At 47.8% G+C, this 13,795-nt stretch overlaps 3 protein-coding genes across 4 annotated transcripts; 1 reads left to right on the forward strand and 2 right to left on the reverse strand.

The window, feature by feature from the left end:
* Positions 1-23: 23 nt before the first annotated feature.
* On the reverse strand, positions 24-627 carry LOC6739041 (endocuticle structural glycoprotein ABD-5). The gene is made up of 2 exons (XM_002085800.3): positions 519-627; positions 24-452 (listed from the first exon to the last, which is right to left on the reverse strand). The coding sequence occupies exons 1-2, from the start codon at positions 528-530 to the stop codon at positions 51-53; spliced, it is 414 nt and encodes a 137-aa protein (XP_002085836.1). The 5' UTR covers positions 531-627; the 3' UTR covers positions 24-50.
* A 5,109-nt stretch (positions 628-5,736) lies between these two features.
* Positions 5,737-8,098, forward strand: LOC6739044. Of its 2 annotated transcripts, none has more exons than XM_002085802.4 (2): positions 5,737-6,282; positions 6,517-8,098. In XM_002085802.4, the coding sequence occupies exons 1-2, from the start codon at positions 5,817-5,819 to the stop codon at positions 7,977-7,979; spliced, it is 1,929 nt and encodes a 642-aa protein (XP_002085838.2). In that variant the 5' UTR covers positions 5,737-5,816; the 3' UTR covers positions 7,980-8,098. The 2 variants fall into 2 exon arrangements, with proteins under 2 accessions (XP_002085838.2, XP_044778807.1); XM_044922872.1 differs by having other exon boundaries at positions 6,085-6,226.
* LOC6739045 (alsin homolog) lies at positions 7,988-13,373 on the reverse strand. The gene is made up of 5 exons (XM_002085803.4): positions 10,759-13,373; positions 10,021-10,639; positions 8,823-9,959; positions 8,613-8,764; positions 7,988-8,553 (listed from the first exon to the last, which is right to left on the reverse strand). The coding sequence occupies exons 1-5, from the start codon at positions 13,085-13,087 to the stop codon at positions 8,330-8,332; spliced, it is 4,461 nt and encodes a 1,486-aa protein (XP_002085839.1). The 5' UTR covers positions 13,088-13,373; the 3' UTR covers positions 7,988-8,329.
* Between the last annotated feature and the right edge of the window lie 422 nt (positions 13,374-13,795).

Here is a 13,795-nt window from a genome sequence, read left to right on the forward strand (position 1 = left end):
GAACACAACTAAAACAACACCAATTAGATTCCATTTCAGTGCCTCGTTTATTAGACCTTAGGAGGCTTAGCATAGTCAAGATCTGGTTGGGGCACCTGCTCGCTGACCTGCTTGGCGGCCAGCGAAATCTGGGGCAGGATTGCTCCGCCCTCGGGCACAAATCCGTGGTCATCGGCCTTGTAGGTGACGGTCACCTCCTGCCCGTTGGCATCGAAGTAGGAGTAGGAGCCGCTGATCTCCAGGTACTCGTTCTCAGTGCCCTGGTTCCTGACCACGGCCTCCTCCATCCTGTGAGTGCCGTCCTCGCCGAGGTAGGAGAAGTTGTACGATCCATCCTCGTGCTTTTCGTGAGATGATTCGAGAATGGCCACCGGTGGCTGGGTGGTGGATGTGACGTGGTCCACCGGAGCACTCAGCACGACGGCCGTGAAAAGGGCCAGGGCGACGATGAGCTGGAAAGATGGTTTAGGAATGGGCTAATCCTTGGAGTGATCGTCTCTCGGCGGCACGATACTCACAATCTTGAACATGCTGCTGTCTGGATGGGAAGCTGGCTTTGAATTGACTCCCAGTGAGGGAAGACTGCTCTTTATATTGCCAAAACTGAAGTGGAATTGGAATTGCTGGTCGCCTTGTTTACCGGTTATCGTCCAGCATCCAGACACTCACTTACATACACTCCATATGTACAAATTGAGTCCGTGGGTATTTACTTGAAACCCGTTCTAAGAATTAATTAAAGAGCGAGCTTCTTACCCAGGCCCATCTGCCATCTCCCATTGCAATTTCGAGTCTCGGCGTGCAATTTGATATTCCTAATTTATGTTCGACCCCGGATCAGGGTCTCACTTACTCATCTCTGCTATAGTAGCATTCGGATTTGGGAGAATTCAAAAACAAAGTTTAACATGTTTTGCATTCATTTCAAAAGATTACGGAAATCATATTACTTTTAGAAATTATTTCTGAAACGGAGATTATTCATTTGACAAGTGCTTCATTTTTGGTAAGGTATTCTTTTAGCTTCTGGAAAATAACGACCATTAACCATTAGTTCTATTTCGGTTGCCCTGTCTACATTTCATTACATTGTTTGAGCTTCGGCTGCTTGTGTTGTTTGGGCATTTTCCAGATTCGATTTTTCTCGAAAGCCAACACGGCGGGAAGTCGGTTTTCCGCTGCCAATTGTTTACACGAAAACTATAAACAAAGCAAACACACGGCGTCCGTCGCCGCGCTGATTCCTGCCTGCCCCCATTGATGTTATTTTTGGCCAGTGGGCATGAGGCGGCACCAAATCCTCCATCCTCTCCAGCCGACCATTCTATATGCGTTCCACATAGCAGTACCAGCCGGTCAGATGAAGATGTAGATGCTGGGGGCCCCATATGATGGAGCTGGAAAAGGGGACGGTAATGGGAATGGGCATGGGGATGGGCACGGAGGTGAAGATGGAGGTGGGATGGGTGGATGAGCAGGGCAGAATACTTAAAGGTGCCACATACGCATCGTTCGATTCGGATTCGGATGCGGTCCGATTCCTGGCATTCTGTTTATGCAACAATAAATTTTACATTTAATTTTCGATACATTTGCCAAGTCGAAGATGCCCCGATTTGAATGCGAATTGGATCGCTGAAGGCGGACGAAGCAATTTGTTGGATTCCGCATGTACGGGGAATCTGGCAAATATTGTTTCTTTGTTCGGGCTGTGTTATAATTAATTATTAATCAAAATCCTGAATACCGTTTGAGTGTTGAGCAATCGGAAAAATTACTAAGCACATGAGTGCTGGCACGATTTTGAGTTTTCTCCGCCTTGGTGTTCGATTTCCAAATGCGCTTGCTAGTGAATGGAAATACGTATTCCAAAATGTTGTAATTTTAGGAAATTAGTCATTGGGTGTTGTCCCCCTTGTGTTCCGATACTCAATAGATTTTTATAAGCTCTTTCCGAATAATTTTCGCCGCGATTTTATATACCTGCACTGAAAGTTTCGCTGCCATTCTCAACTTTTAATTACCAAAAGATCATTAAAACGCACGAAGCTCCACAGAAAACATGAGAGGTTCTATCTTTAAACTTAATTAGAGTTCTTCGGCTTTGGCGACTTTATGACTTTGTGTTAGATGCTCATGATTTTGATGATAATGATTGCAGATGAGCCGCAAAATGAGTTGCACGCGTCGTTGCGTCAGCTGACTTTGATTAGTCAGATGAAATATATCCTCGAGTGTACAGTGTACACCAGCAAACGATGGAATACTTACTAATACTATACACACCTGGATCACCTGCAAGTCGCTGGGCAAACTCATAGTAAATACGCCTTTTTCCCTTTCCTGTCGTTGTGGAAATGAAACGCCAGTAAGCGGAAAAAGACAAATCGACTAGAATTTGTGTATCCACTTTTCACATACCGATCCGCACACATGGCGCCGTGATGAGATTGGTTCTTGTTCGGTATTCGGATTTGGTTTTGAATTGAATTGAATTAATTTAATTTGGTTCGATTGATTTATGGTCCAATCTGTGCTCTGGAAAACTGTGCCAAGAGGCGGCTCTGCTGCCGTCTAATGATCGAGCGTCTATATGCACGCCATACGAAAATAGTTTTATTTTTATAACTGTGTGCTGGTTTGGTTTCTTTTTTTTATGGACTTCCCCCACATACGCAATGGGCGACCAAGATGATGGTGCTGATCATGATGATGATGATTTTGATGGCATCTGCCAATGCACACAGCTGTCTTCCGATGCCAACTATCCGTCCATGTACATACATGCGTACTATATGTACATATATATCCAATCATCTACAGCGATATCTGGCCAAGGAAGTTGTAAACCACTCGGGTGGAGGAGGCTGCCCATTAGGTTGTGATTTGTACCACGGGGCTGGCAATTAAGACCGCCATCCACCTACTCCGGCTCCGAAATCCGTCTCCGCAAGAGACAAAGGCCGCGAAAAATGTGGGAAAGTGTGGAAATCGGCAAGAAAATGCAGATTATGCACGGCCAAGGGTGCAAGGGCGGGCTGGCTGGCAAAGCCGCGAAAGCCGGGAAATCGGCAGGGTGGGATAAACAAAAACGACGACATGCCAAATGAAACGGGCAAAACTTTCGGCAGTCGCAAAACAAAAAGACGGCGGAAAATGGGCGGACGTGCGAGTATGTGTATGCATGTATAGGGTAAATAAATAAAACCGAAACTGAAAATTATGAAAAACAGGCGGCCGTAGTAGGTTGAAGCGGCCGCCAGCGACACGAGTGGATTTTTTGGATTTTCAAATATTTTTAGCCGAACGCCAGAGGCGAATATTTCGCCAGTCGAGTGGGATATTGGAAAGATGAAAAATTATCGCCAGAGTGTGTGCGAGTGTGGGTGTGTGTGTGTCTGTGTGTGTATCTGTGTGGGTGGGGTTCATCTGGGGACCTGGCAACAGGCACCGAAAAACGCCCACTTCTGTGGGGAGAGTACGGAATGGATCCTGTTCCGGGAACCCTACTCTCCAGCACTGCTCACTACGAATATTAATCTTAGTATTTGAATATTGAAACGGGCTAACATCAATTTAATTTTTTTGGTTTTTCCCTCGGGGGGTGGAATTTCCCTATATTACTGCCAACTTTTCCGATCGCCTTTGGAATGTCTTAAAATCTTAAAAGCCAACCGTACACGCTGACGCTTCGCGACGCACTGCACCTACGCTCCAAAATTTTGAAAACTCAAAGACATTTAGAAAATTCTATTCACGAAATGAATGGACGTGCAAGCGGGACGGCGCTGTTCGGATAGAAGGAGAGGACCTAGAGAATTGAAAAGAGAGGGAGAGAGCTGATCCGAACCATCCCATACGATCCCACACGATCCCATCCGATCGCGAGCCAAGGAGAAGGAGCCAGGCAATTTATGCTGGTGCTCAATGGCAGCAGATGGGCAGCCCCACCACCCACTCCACCCACTCCGCCCACTCCACCACTCCACCCGCCCACGCCGCCTGGCATAGAAAAATCCGTGTCTAAAATGGGGCAAAAAAGGAAGGAAGAAAAGCAGGGGGAAATCGAACCAACCGATGAGTGCAGTTCGGCGTCAAAGTTCAAGCGCTTTTCGCAGTCGAGCGGGAAGAATTCTACACTTTCCACATTTCTTCCATGATCGGCTGTTTAGTCTAAACATGGCTGCGGCCACACCCAGTCTTCCAGCCGTATCCCCACTCCGGGTCCGGGTCCGGGTACGTGTCCGCACGGCTACGGGTACGGGTAAGGGTGTGGGTCTTGGTTTTGGTCTTAGTCAGCCGGTGTATCCGCACGTTGGCTGGGGGAAAATAAACAACAAAGGGGGAAAAGACACAAAAAGTAGAGAGCAGCGAATATGAACATTTTTATTCTCTAAACATTCCTGGATGTTTATGTTTTCCTCGTTTCTCGGGCGGAACTCGGGGTGCTCAAGTGCTGGGCCTCCGCTGAAACAAGATTCCGAATAGATTCTAAAACGCTTAGTTGGGGATCCCGTTTTCAGTTTTCAGTTTTCCGAACTGAACGGCCGCCTCCCTCCCGCTTTTCAATTTAACTTTCTCTCACATTGTAAACATTTCACTTGACGCTTGATGCTAAATTTAACATTTTCGCCTTCGGAAAGGCAAAACAGGCAAATAAATTACGGAAATAAACAAAAATGAGCAACAGCAGCGGCAACAAAAACCAAAAGTTACCTGCGCTTCGGATTGCGGTTTCTTTTATCGCTGGAGAACTGAAAACCAGAAACTATGTTGAGTGGAAATGGGAAATGCATGGGTGGCTAAAGGGCAGGAAAACTATAAACTCACGCCTGGGTTCGGAGGAGGAGGAGGTCGATCTGGTTGGGACTCTAATGCGGATAACTAGCCTCATGCCTCCTAAGATTATGTAATTTAATGGCCACCCTTGCGTTTGCTGTTACAAAAGCATATATGTAATGATTCAATCACTCTTGATTTGTACAGCTTTCGCAAGAAATGACTTTAGTGCCATAAGTGTATAAATTGGAAACCTTCACCCCAAATTACGAAATCTTTGTGTATTTATTTAGGCGATGGATATAAAAGATTTTATCCTTTCGACTAAGCGCAATTATACCAAATGCATGTGGTCATATCGCTCTGGTCAATTGAATAATGAATAAACTAACTCGAAGCAAAGAAAATGCATTCAAATGCAATGGAACTATTGTTAATTTCATCGATCTTTCAAAAAAATTTGTATAGGATTAGATAATCTATAATTTTTTTTTTAAAGATTATTTCATCTGTGGATAAAAGAGCAGTTAAAGTACGTAGAACAATGCATATAAAGCAGGTTTAAAAACAACGCAGTTATAACCAAATCACGATATAGTTTAGTATTTGTTTTAGACTTAAAATCTTAAAATAGGTAATAGAAATAGTTAGTCCCGTAAATAGTTATTGATCAGCAAGAAATTACACTTTTTCCACATTTTTTGTAACAAAAGGGAGGCAGACAAATTAGAGCTGTAGATATTGAAATGATACGTTTAATCGCATTTAAATATTTTCAAAAGAGTGTACGACATAGTTTTTGGCGTCTTCCGGTCGTTTTATTTGGGGTGGCATATTGTGCATGGTTAAAGTTCATCTGGATTTGTGGTTCCAAAGATCATACGGACGAGCCGACTTACATGGGTAGATTGACTACATATACCTGTTACAAACTTGGCACGAATCTCTTTCTTTCTAAAAAGTCCCCAGTCTCCATAGCAAATTTGACAAGCACACAGTTTTTGATTAGACTCCAAAATTTTTTATCAGCCCCAGCAATGAGCGATAATGAGGATGGTGGCGAGCGGAAGGCATCGACCTTCGAGTCGATTATAGACAACATGTTCAGCCGGTTGCGGATCATCGCCGTGGACGTGGAGAAATTACAGAAGTCCAAGGAGAAGCTAAATGTTATGCAACGGCGCAACACCTTCTACCACCTACTAGGCCAGGAGGAAGAAGTCAGCATGAACCGTGGAAGCGAGATGGCGATCCTCCGATCGAAGTATTCCTTGCATTCGGGTTTCAACCCGAATTGCAGCTCGGCCTCGGAGGAGGAACTCGACTTCGAGGAGTTGAGCGAAGATCCGTGCAACATATCTTTCGAGGAGGATCGCTGGCACGGCTTCTTCAAAGACTTTCAGATCCTGACCACCCCAGTCGGCACCGATCCCAACGAGAACCGCAAGTGTGTGGAACTGACGTCGATGACGAACTGCGATCTCGAGATCAAACACCATCTATGTGCGTTTACAATTCGTTTGCGTCATTTGTTAGGATTTTAACCTTCCATGTTAGAACATATTTCTAGGAATATTCAATGGTTTTTATTGGTGCACTCAGATCAAAATCGTCAATCCGAATTATGACATTTTTAAGAGACCCTCTGTCTACCTCTGTCTGCTTATTTTTAGAATTATTCGCTAAAACCCTTTGCACCTATATGGTTGTTATTACAACACAACTCTTTACTTTCAGTGGGCGGAGTCCGATGCTTTATGGTCAACCTTTTTGAGGGCACCCAGCATGACAACCAGAGCCTGATCGTAAAGCTGCGAGAGGCGGAGATCAGTGTTTCTAAGGAGTTGGGTTTTCCCGTGACGTCTTCAGTGATGGTGAAGATATCACCGCGCCACCAGTTCACCGGCGGATTCAGCAACCAGTTCAGACAGGAGGGCAAGAAGTGCGTTGAGCTTGTGCAGGGCCAGAAGGTAATCCTGACCGTGGATCGGCAGTACTCGGATCGGAGCAACGCTGATGTTATATATGTGAATGCCCGCTTTTTGATTGTTGATGTGAACCCCTTGGACTTCATTCTGATTGGCGAGGACATTCAACTGATGGTGCGGAGCGTCCACGCGGACCACCTCAGGTGCTGTGTGGCCAGAGGAGGCATGCTGTACGCCCACATGCCTGTGCTATTCCCGGCGAGGTGTCGTCGTTTCCGGATCTCGTACGAAGAGCTAGAGGACCTTACCTTCGCCCGAGAGGTTGGCCTAAATGTGGTAGTATCGCATATCGTGGGGACCCCAAAGTACGTGGACAACTTGGAGAACGCGATGTCCGTTATGCACTGCGATGGCATGAGACTGTACGCTAGAGTGGTGCTCAACGAGGTCCAGGGCTGCAAGGGGGAGCTGAACTGGGCGATCAAACGCTACGACGGCTTCTTGGTGGAACTGGCGGAGCCGGCCACTGTTCCGGACATAATGCACCTGTGCCCCGACGCCGAGTGCTTTATGCAGTTGACATACGCTGCGAAGAAACCCATTATCTTTGATCCGCGGCTTTTGGATGAGCAAAAGCTTAGGGTGGACCCGGCGCACTACTATTACACGTTCTATTATCCGGACAAGTACGTGACCACGTGCCCGCAGCCGAAAAACACAATCTACTTCCGCTTACTGCAATCCGCCATCTTCGAGCAGATCAGCCCAATGGCACTGGCCAATACTCCTTACTGCGATCGATCTCACACTGGAGCGGATAGCTTGGCGCGTGCCGTGGTAACTGCCTCCATAGAAGTCCATGCGGTGGCCATCGTCGTGATTGGAGTCACAACGCGGATGGTGCAAAAGATCTCCCACTTTCGGCCCCACGCCCCCATTCTCTTTGTCAGTAACATGCGCTCCGCCGAGGATTACGTTTCCATTTACCACAACGTAACCATGCTTCCATTCCGCACCAAGTGCATTATTTCACATAGGAGGAACGTCTTTCTAAAGGCCATATACGCGTTGGCCTATTTGGTAAAGCGAAAGATCGCCAAGCAGAACGATCAGGTGATCCTGGTGTACAACTACGAGGATGGCACAAAGTTTCCTGAAAAATACATTGTGTATAAGCTGGACAGAACTAACTTTGCGTCGCACATGGCGGAAAGCCTGTTCCCTGTGGACCAGGACCAGATGCAGACCCTCAAGGAAATAGAAAAGACTTAGTTCCCAAATGTGTGTAGATAGTTTATTTGCTTTGGTGAGTAATTGGAATGTTAACGCGTTGGCCTAGAATATACAAAACAGATACAGATAAATACATACATAAATATATAGATACACATTTCTACGCTGTACTAGGGGCTAACCAATTGCGGCTGTACAGAATCAATACCCGTAATCCTATGAGGGAATTTCGTCGTTCTATGTATATACAGACTATTTACGGGAAATCAACAGTTGTGTTTCTTATTCACCGAGACTTAACAGTGCCAACAAAAAGTAACTAATTTTCTAAAACATCATGTGTCGGCCTTTTCGGCAACGGAGCTCGAAATCTTTGAGCTGAGCCGCGCTCAGGGGATTTTTTGCAGAGCTCTCGACGTCACGTGCTCATATGCAGCCTTCAGTGTAGTGTAGCAGTAGCCCGCCATTCCATTCATCTCGGCCTGGAAATTGGGGCCACCGGTCAGATCGTCCAATAAGGCCAACTCTGCACCCAAGTGGGGAACAGCAGCGCGCAGCATCGTGAGCATGGTGAGCGGTATCATGTTGTCCGCATTGAGCTGGGCGGCATTGGCTGCGAATCGGAACTGTTTAGTGAAACTATTTACGGATATCTGGACCTTTGAGACTCACCTGCCATGGCGTGTTCGTAGGCCTCAGTTAGCAGCTGCGTGCTGCGCTGTATCACAGTCAACATGTCCTGTGGACTAAACTTCTCCTGCAGTTCCTTCAACGTCTGCACGGACTCCTCAAACTTGGGATCCAACATTACAATGTGCAGAAAACTGAAAGCAAAATCGAAAATTATAAGAAAGGTAAAACAGCGTAGACATTTTAGTATACCTTTCATGGCCCATAAGTTCAACAAGCTCTTGGTCCTTTAGTTTCTCGGCAAGATTCAGATTCTGCCGATACATTTCGTCCTTTCGACTGTACTTATTTGCATACAGCACAAACAAAGTGGAGTAGATGCCCTCTGATAGCACGAGTGGGTATAATAGGGTAATATGCGATATAACTTCCTTGCTGCCCTCCATCTGACAAAGTTCCTCGGGCAACGCTGGAAACATCTTCCGCACAAAGCGGTAAATGCGACGCGATATGGACTCCCACTCTCTCATGGCTTGCTTGGCCAAAATCGGGGTGGGCTTAACCTTCCAATACCCATATGAGTAGTGGAAACAGTTCGCAATGCGCTCGTTCAGCACGTACAGCGGGTGATAGCGATCCTTAAAAGCCTGCTCCAGGTACAAACGTATGGAAGCCACATCTTGCTCAGTAAGCACCAAAGCCATTCCAAAACTGGGCACCTGGTCCAGAACTGCACTCGTTGTAGACGTTGTTGATGTTATCGAGCAATCGCTGTTGTTCATGTGCTTCGAAATGCTGTTATTGTTGTTGTGACTTAGTTTTGAAAAGCTTTCATTAAGCGTGCTGGATTCATCGCCGTTGACAGTGCTGTTCATGAGGCTTTGGTCCAACTGGAAACTGGCCAGACTGCTGGTGTCCAAGTCACGAGATGTATTGTGGCCCATAGAAATCAAGCTATCCGCTCTCTGCAATCCTTCTAGCTTGCTGTTCAGTGCCTCTTGAGAGTGGATTCGTCGCGGTGGAAATCCCAAGAAGTCCAGCGCCGAAGCAGCCTCCGTTTGCAGCTTGCTCAGTGCGTTTGTGGTGGTTCGGGCCTTTGCCAGTGGGGAGGATGATTTTTGCGGCAGCGGCAGACTTAGCAAGATGTTGTTAAAGTAGTTGCCAGGCTTTGTTCCTTCCCGAGCCCGCTGTTTGCTCATGTACACCGCTATGCAGTTCCAGATTTGGGCCGTGCTCAAAGTGGCTTTCGAGGATTTTCTGAGGGTGCCAGCTGATTGATTGCCTCCAGAGCTGCTAGTGCTTGCCGTGCAATTAGCCAGGTCCGATTCAAAGTTGTTAAACAATGACCGCCACTTGCGATTGTGATCTACCACTTGGCGCCCAAGGGAGCTACAGTAAAGACATTATTTATCTTGTCATCGGACTACTTTTGTAGTTATTTTTGACTCACCTGGGGTACTTAGGGAAGCGCCGATTTAGCACCAGTTCGCCGGCCTGAATCCGCACCGTGTCCCAGGTACCACTAAGCTGTCCAAACATTTTGTTTCCAATTAGCTCGCAAGTGTCGTCGAACTCCCCGGTCCCCATGGCCCCACTTCCTCCACCGGCATCTCCACTGGGCATGTAGTACTCCCCCCGTCCGTTTGGGCCGTGGAGCGTGAGTTCGCCCTCGTAGTAATAGTCGTTCTCGAATACAGCAACCCCACTACCTGTGAGATCGTCTCCGGAGAAGCTGCCCTCGAAATAGTCGCCGCGGTTGGTGATGCAGCTGCCGATTCCAGATCGCTTGTTGTCCGCAAACATGCCCATGTACTTGTCCCCGCTAACCAGGTCCTCTATCACTCCGTATCCACTGCGTGCATTGGCCTGGTACTCGCCCACGTAGATGTATCGGTTGTTCCGCATCATTCCATGGCCGTGAAACAGGCCCTCGCAAAAATTTCCTTCGTAGACTTCGCTCTCGGGGGAATCCTTACAGTGCATTTCGTAAACACCGTGGCCGTGGAACCGGCCACCTTTAAAGTGACCTACATACAGGCCCGTTGTCGGAATCACCATTTTGCCGAAACCTGAGGAATAACGTTCTTTTAATGCTTTTTTCTATCTCTAAACTATCGATTAGGATAATCATGGATATTCTACATAGAAGCTACATAACTAAATAACACCCAGGATAATTATCACTCACCTTCAATGATCCCGTGTTGCAGCTCTCCGCAGTATACACTTCCGTCCGGATACTCGAGGTAGCAATTTCCGTGGAGAACGCCCTTTCTCCAGGTACCGCACGCTTTCACCCTGGAGAACTTTAGGTGCTCCCGGCTAAACTCGTACCCCGTGGAGCGATAGCTGGGCACAGGACTCCCGAGAGGTCTGCCCAAAGACGCGACAATGCTCGATTGCAACTGGTCCAGCCACACCTTGCGCATCTCCTGCGAACGGGTGCTTACGAGGAAGGATTTTTCCGGCGTGGTCAAGCGCAGGCTGTCGCCTTCGGTCCACACCCACAGGGTAGTTAAGGGATACGAGTACAGCGAGTTTCCGCTTACCTGGCAGAGGAAATCCGAGAAGAGAATGAAACTGTTGCTTGACCTGCTGATACCAGAAGTGACTAGTTTCAATGGAACCAAAGCCGACGTCAAAATAACCCTTCTTTGACGCCCTCTGAACTGCACAATCCTGGGGTTTCTATCGTTGCTGCTCCAGAAATCCTTGGTGTTTACGGCCAGCTCCTGGCTGATGCAGCTGTGCCGCGCGAACTCCGACCAGGCCACCCTGTGCTCTCCGTACTCAGGTTGCGTCCTCACCAGCAGCTCCATAAACTGGACAAACAGCTGGTAGATACTGAAGGGTTGCTGGAACAACCGAGTGACATAGCTCTCCTCGTTAAGCTCGGCCAGCGGGCTGCTGAGTCCAGTAATGGCGACCACCGCCTCTCCAAATCCATTGACCGAGAACACATCGCAATAGGCCTTTGTGTAGCCGTCAAACAGATCGATGTACTCCTTGTAATGGCAGATGAACAACAGGTCGGCAGGCTGCACAAAGTCCGCTCGGTAGAATCCCTCTAGCGAATGCAAAGTGGCCACTAGCAGGCACAGAATTCGCTCCCAGTTGATCAGCAAGGGACCGAGGGCGCTGAGCGGCTCCAGAGCCGACTGCCTTTGCCAGATTTCGAGTGTTTGGACTGCCTGTCGGTGCTTGAGAAGCAGTTGTAACTGTGACTGTAGATGACTCAGATAGTAGTGATATTGTCGCTGGAACTGCCTTTGGTTTTGAAGCGTGTATCCGCCAGAACACATGAGCAAACGTAGTTGTCTGGGCCACGCTGCTCCCAACTGAAGCTGGAGAAGCGTCTGCGCGTATGTGCTGGACTGCTGCAGATGTCGCATTGGAGGCGCAGGTTGAAGGGATTGTATTTGACCCGAGGCATTGAGCAGCAGTGTATGGTAGTCGCCGCAAGTCGCTTCAAGCGCCGAGTTCTTTTCTATGGGTAGAGCTGACGTGTTTTCAGTAATGGTGATCTCCATGGGCGAGCTGACATCTTCACCCAACTGAGAGTGGTTGTTCAGGCCCCAGTGGTAGAGCCTTCCGTCTAGAGTGCGGGCCACCGTATGCTCTAGTCCAGCTGCAATGCTGCACACGCCCATGCTGTCTAGTTTCTGCAGGCGCATCACATTGGCCCTCCGGATGTGATCCCCACTGCCCAGGAGACCATTATTGGAGGCTCCGAATGTGAAAAGTTGTGTGTGGAGCAGAGCATATCCTTGGTGGAGAAGGTGCCTTGTGTTAGCTGCAATGCTGCGCTCCGAGTGGTCACTGCTTAGGGATTTTACAGAGGCCCGTTCATCCTCGGGTTCTTCCTTTGCACTGGCCACCGACAGCTGGAGCACATCGTCGGCCAGGTTGTAGGGAGCTACTAACATCACAAAGTGCTCGTTTCCGGCTGCTAAGTCCAGCAGTTCCTTGCCCTCTTCGTAAAGGCGCATGTGTCGAGGCTGTTGTTCCGCCTTGAAGACTTCGCCGCAACTGCCCATGACATAGGTCTCCCCACCAGCGCTGACGAAGACAACGCCCTGGGCGGAGCAGCAAACCCGTCGGATGCGTACGCCCTCAGCATGCAATTCGAGGGGGTCGAAGCCGAGGGTTTGCCACGCATGGGGATGACCTACATCTCGGCCAGATCCCGTGGCTTGGCGCTGCACAGACCCATTGGTGAGGACTACGAATAGTTCCTGACTGCCAGAGCAGAAGTCCATATCCACAACATCGGTACGCAGGAGTTGAAGGTCCAGGTGGCCGCGGTTTGCCTGCAGCTTGGCGGAGTAGAGGGCGTGGTCAGTGGTCAGAAGAAGCAGTTCCCCACCTGCAATGCTGCAAATCCGGGACGCGGGAACCCGCTGCAGCGGAGGCAATCCGCGCCAGTGAAGCTGCAGCTCCCTGCCTTGATGATAGATGGTGAAGGACTCCCGCTCCTCCTGACCCCCAAATGCCGAGTCATCCGATGCACTGGCCATGATGTGCAAATTGTTGGTTGGGATTTGGCCAGGGCCACAGCTTTGTAACACGACGCAATTGCTCGATTTGCCTGCAGGTCGTTCTCACATCGTGCACGTGCTCCGTTCCTCGCTAGGCACTACTGGCACCAACGAATATCATATGACGCGATTCGGAATGCAATTCTAGCTGCCACGGTAGGAAAAATTCAGTTTTCACTTGTTCTTAACTGGCTAATAAGAATTCATGTTTTTGTGATGGTTTTTTGGATTAGTGTGGCCAGCGCTTTGGAGTCCCAATTTGAATTTATTAAGTAAGGGTGTTCAGGCAATAGTGCGTTTTAAAATTGGGCTTATGACAATTTATTTTATCATGCAAATCATTGTTTTATAACCAATTTTGAAAACACAGTGTTGTAATTAATTATAACTTTTAAATACATTTCAATAGCTTCTGTGTTGCATTCGCCATAATCTGGAACCAGTCTACACAAAAAAGTTCTTTTGGTATTTTTTTTGCGGCACAACAATTTGATTCATTGTGGTCATATTGTTTTCGCAATCAGCTGTTCGACTCAAAAGTTTTTGCATGTTTTGTTTATTTCGCTTAAAATGTAGTTTTATCGTTAATTAGGGAAAGTTACTAACAAGTAACATAAAAACAACCGTCAACAAGTGTTCGGGAACTTCAACTAGTACGTCTCAGTGGACATCTCTGTGTGGTACTGT

This window comes from Drosophila simulans, chromosome 3L (genome assembly GCF_016746395.2).
Source record: "Drosophila simulans strain w501 chromosome 3L, Prin_Dsim_3.1, whole genome shotgun sequence".
Lineage (NCBI taxonomy): Eukaryota > Metazoa > Arthropoda > Insecta > Diptera > Drosophilidae > Drosophila > Drosophila simulans.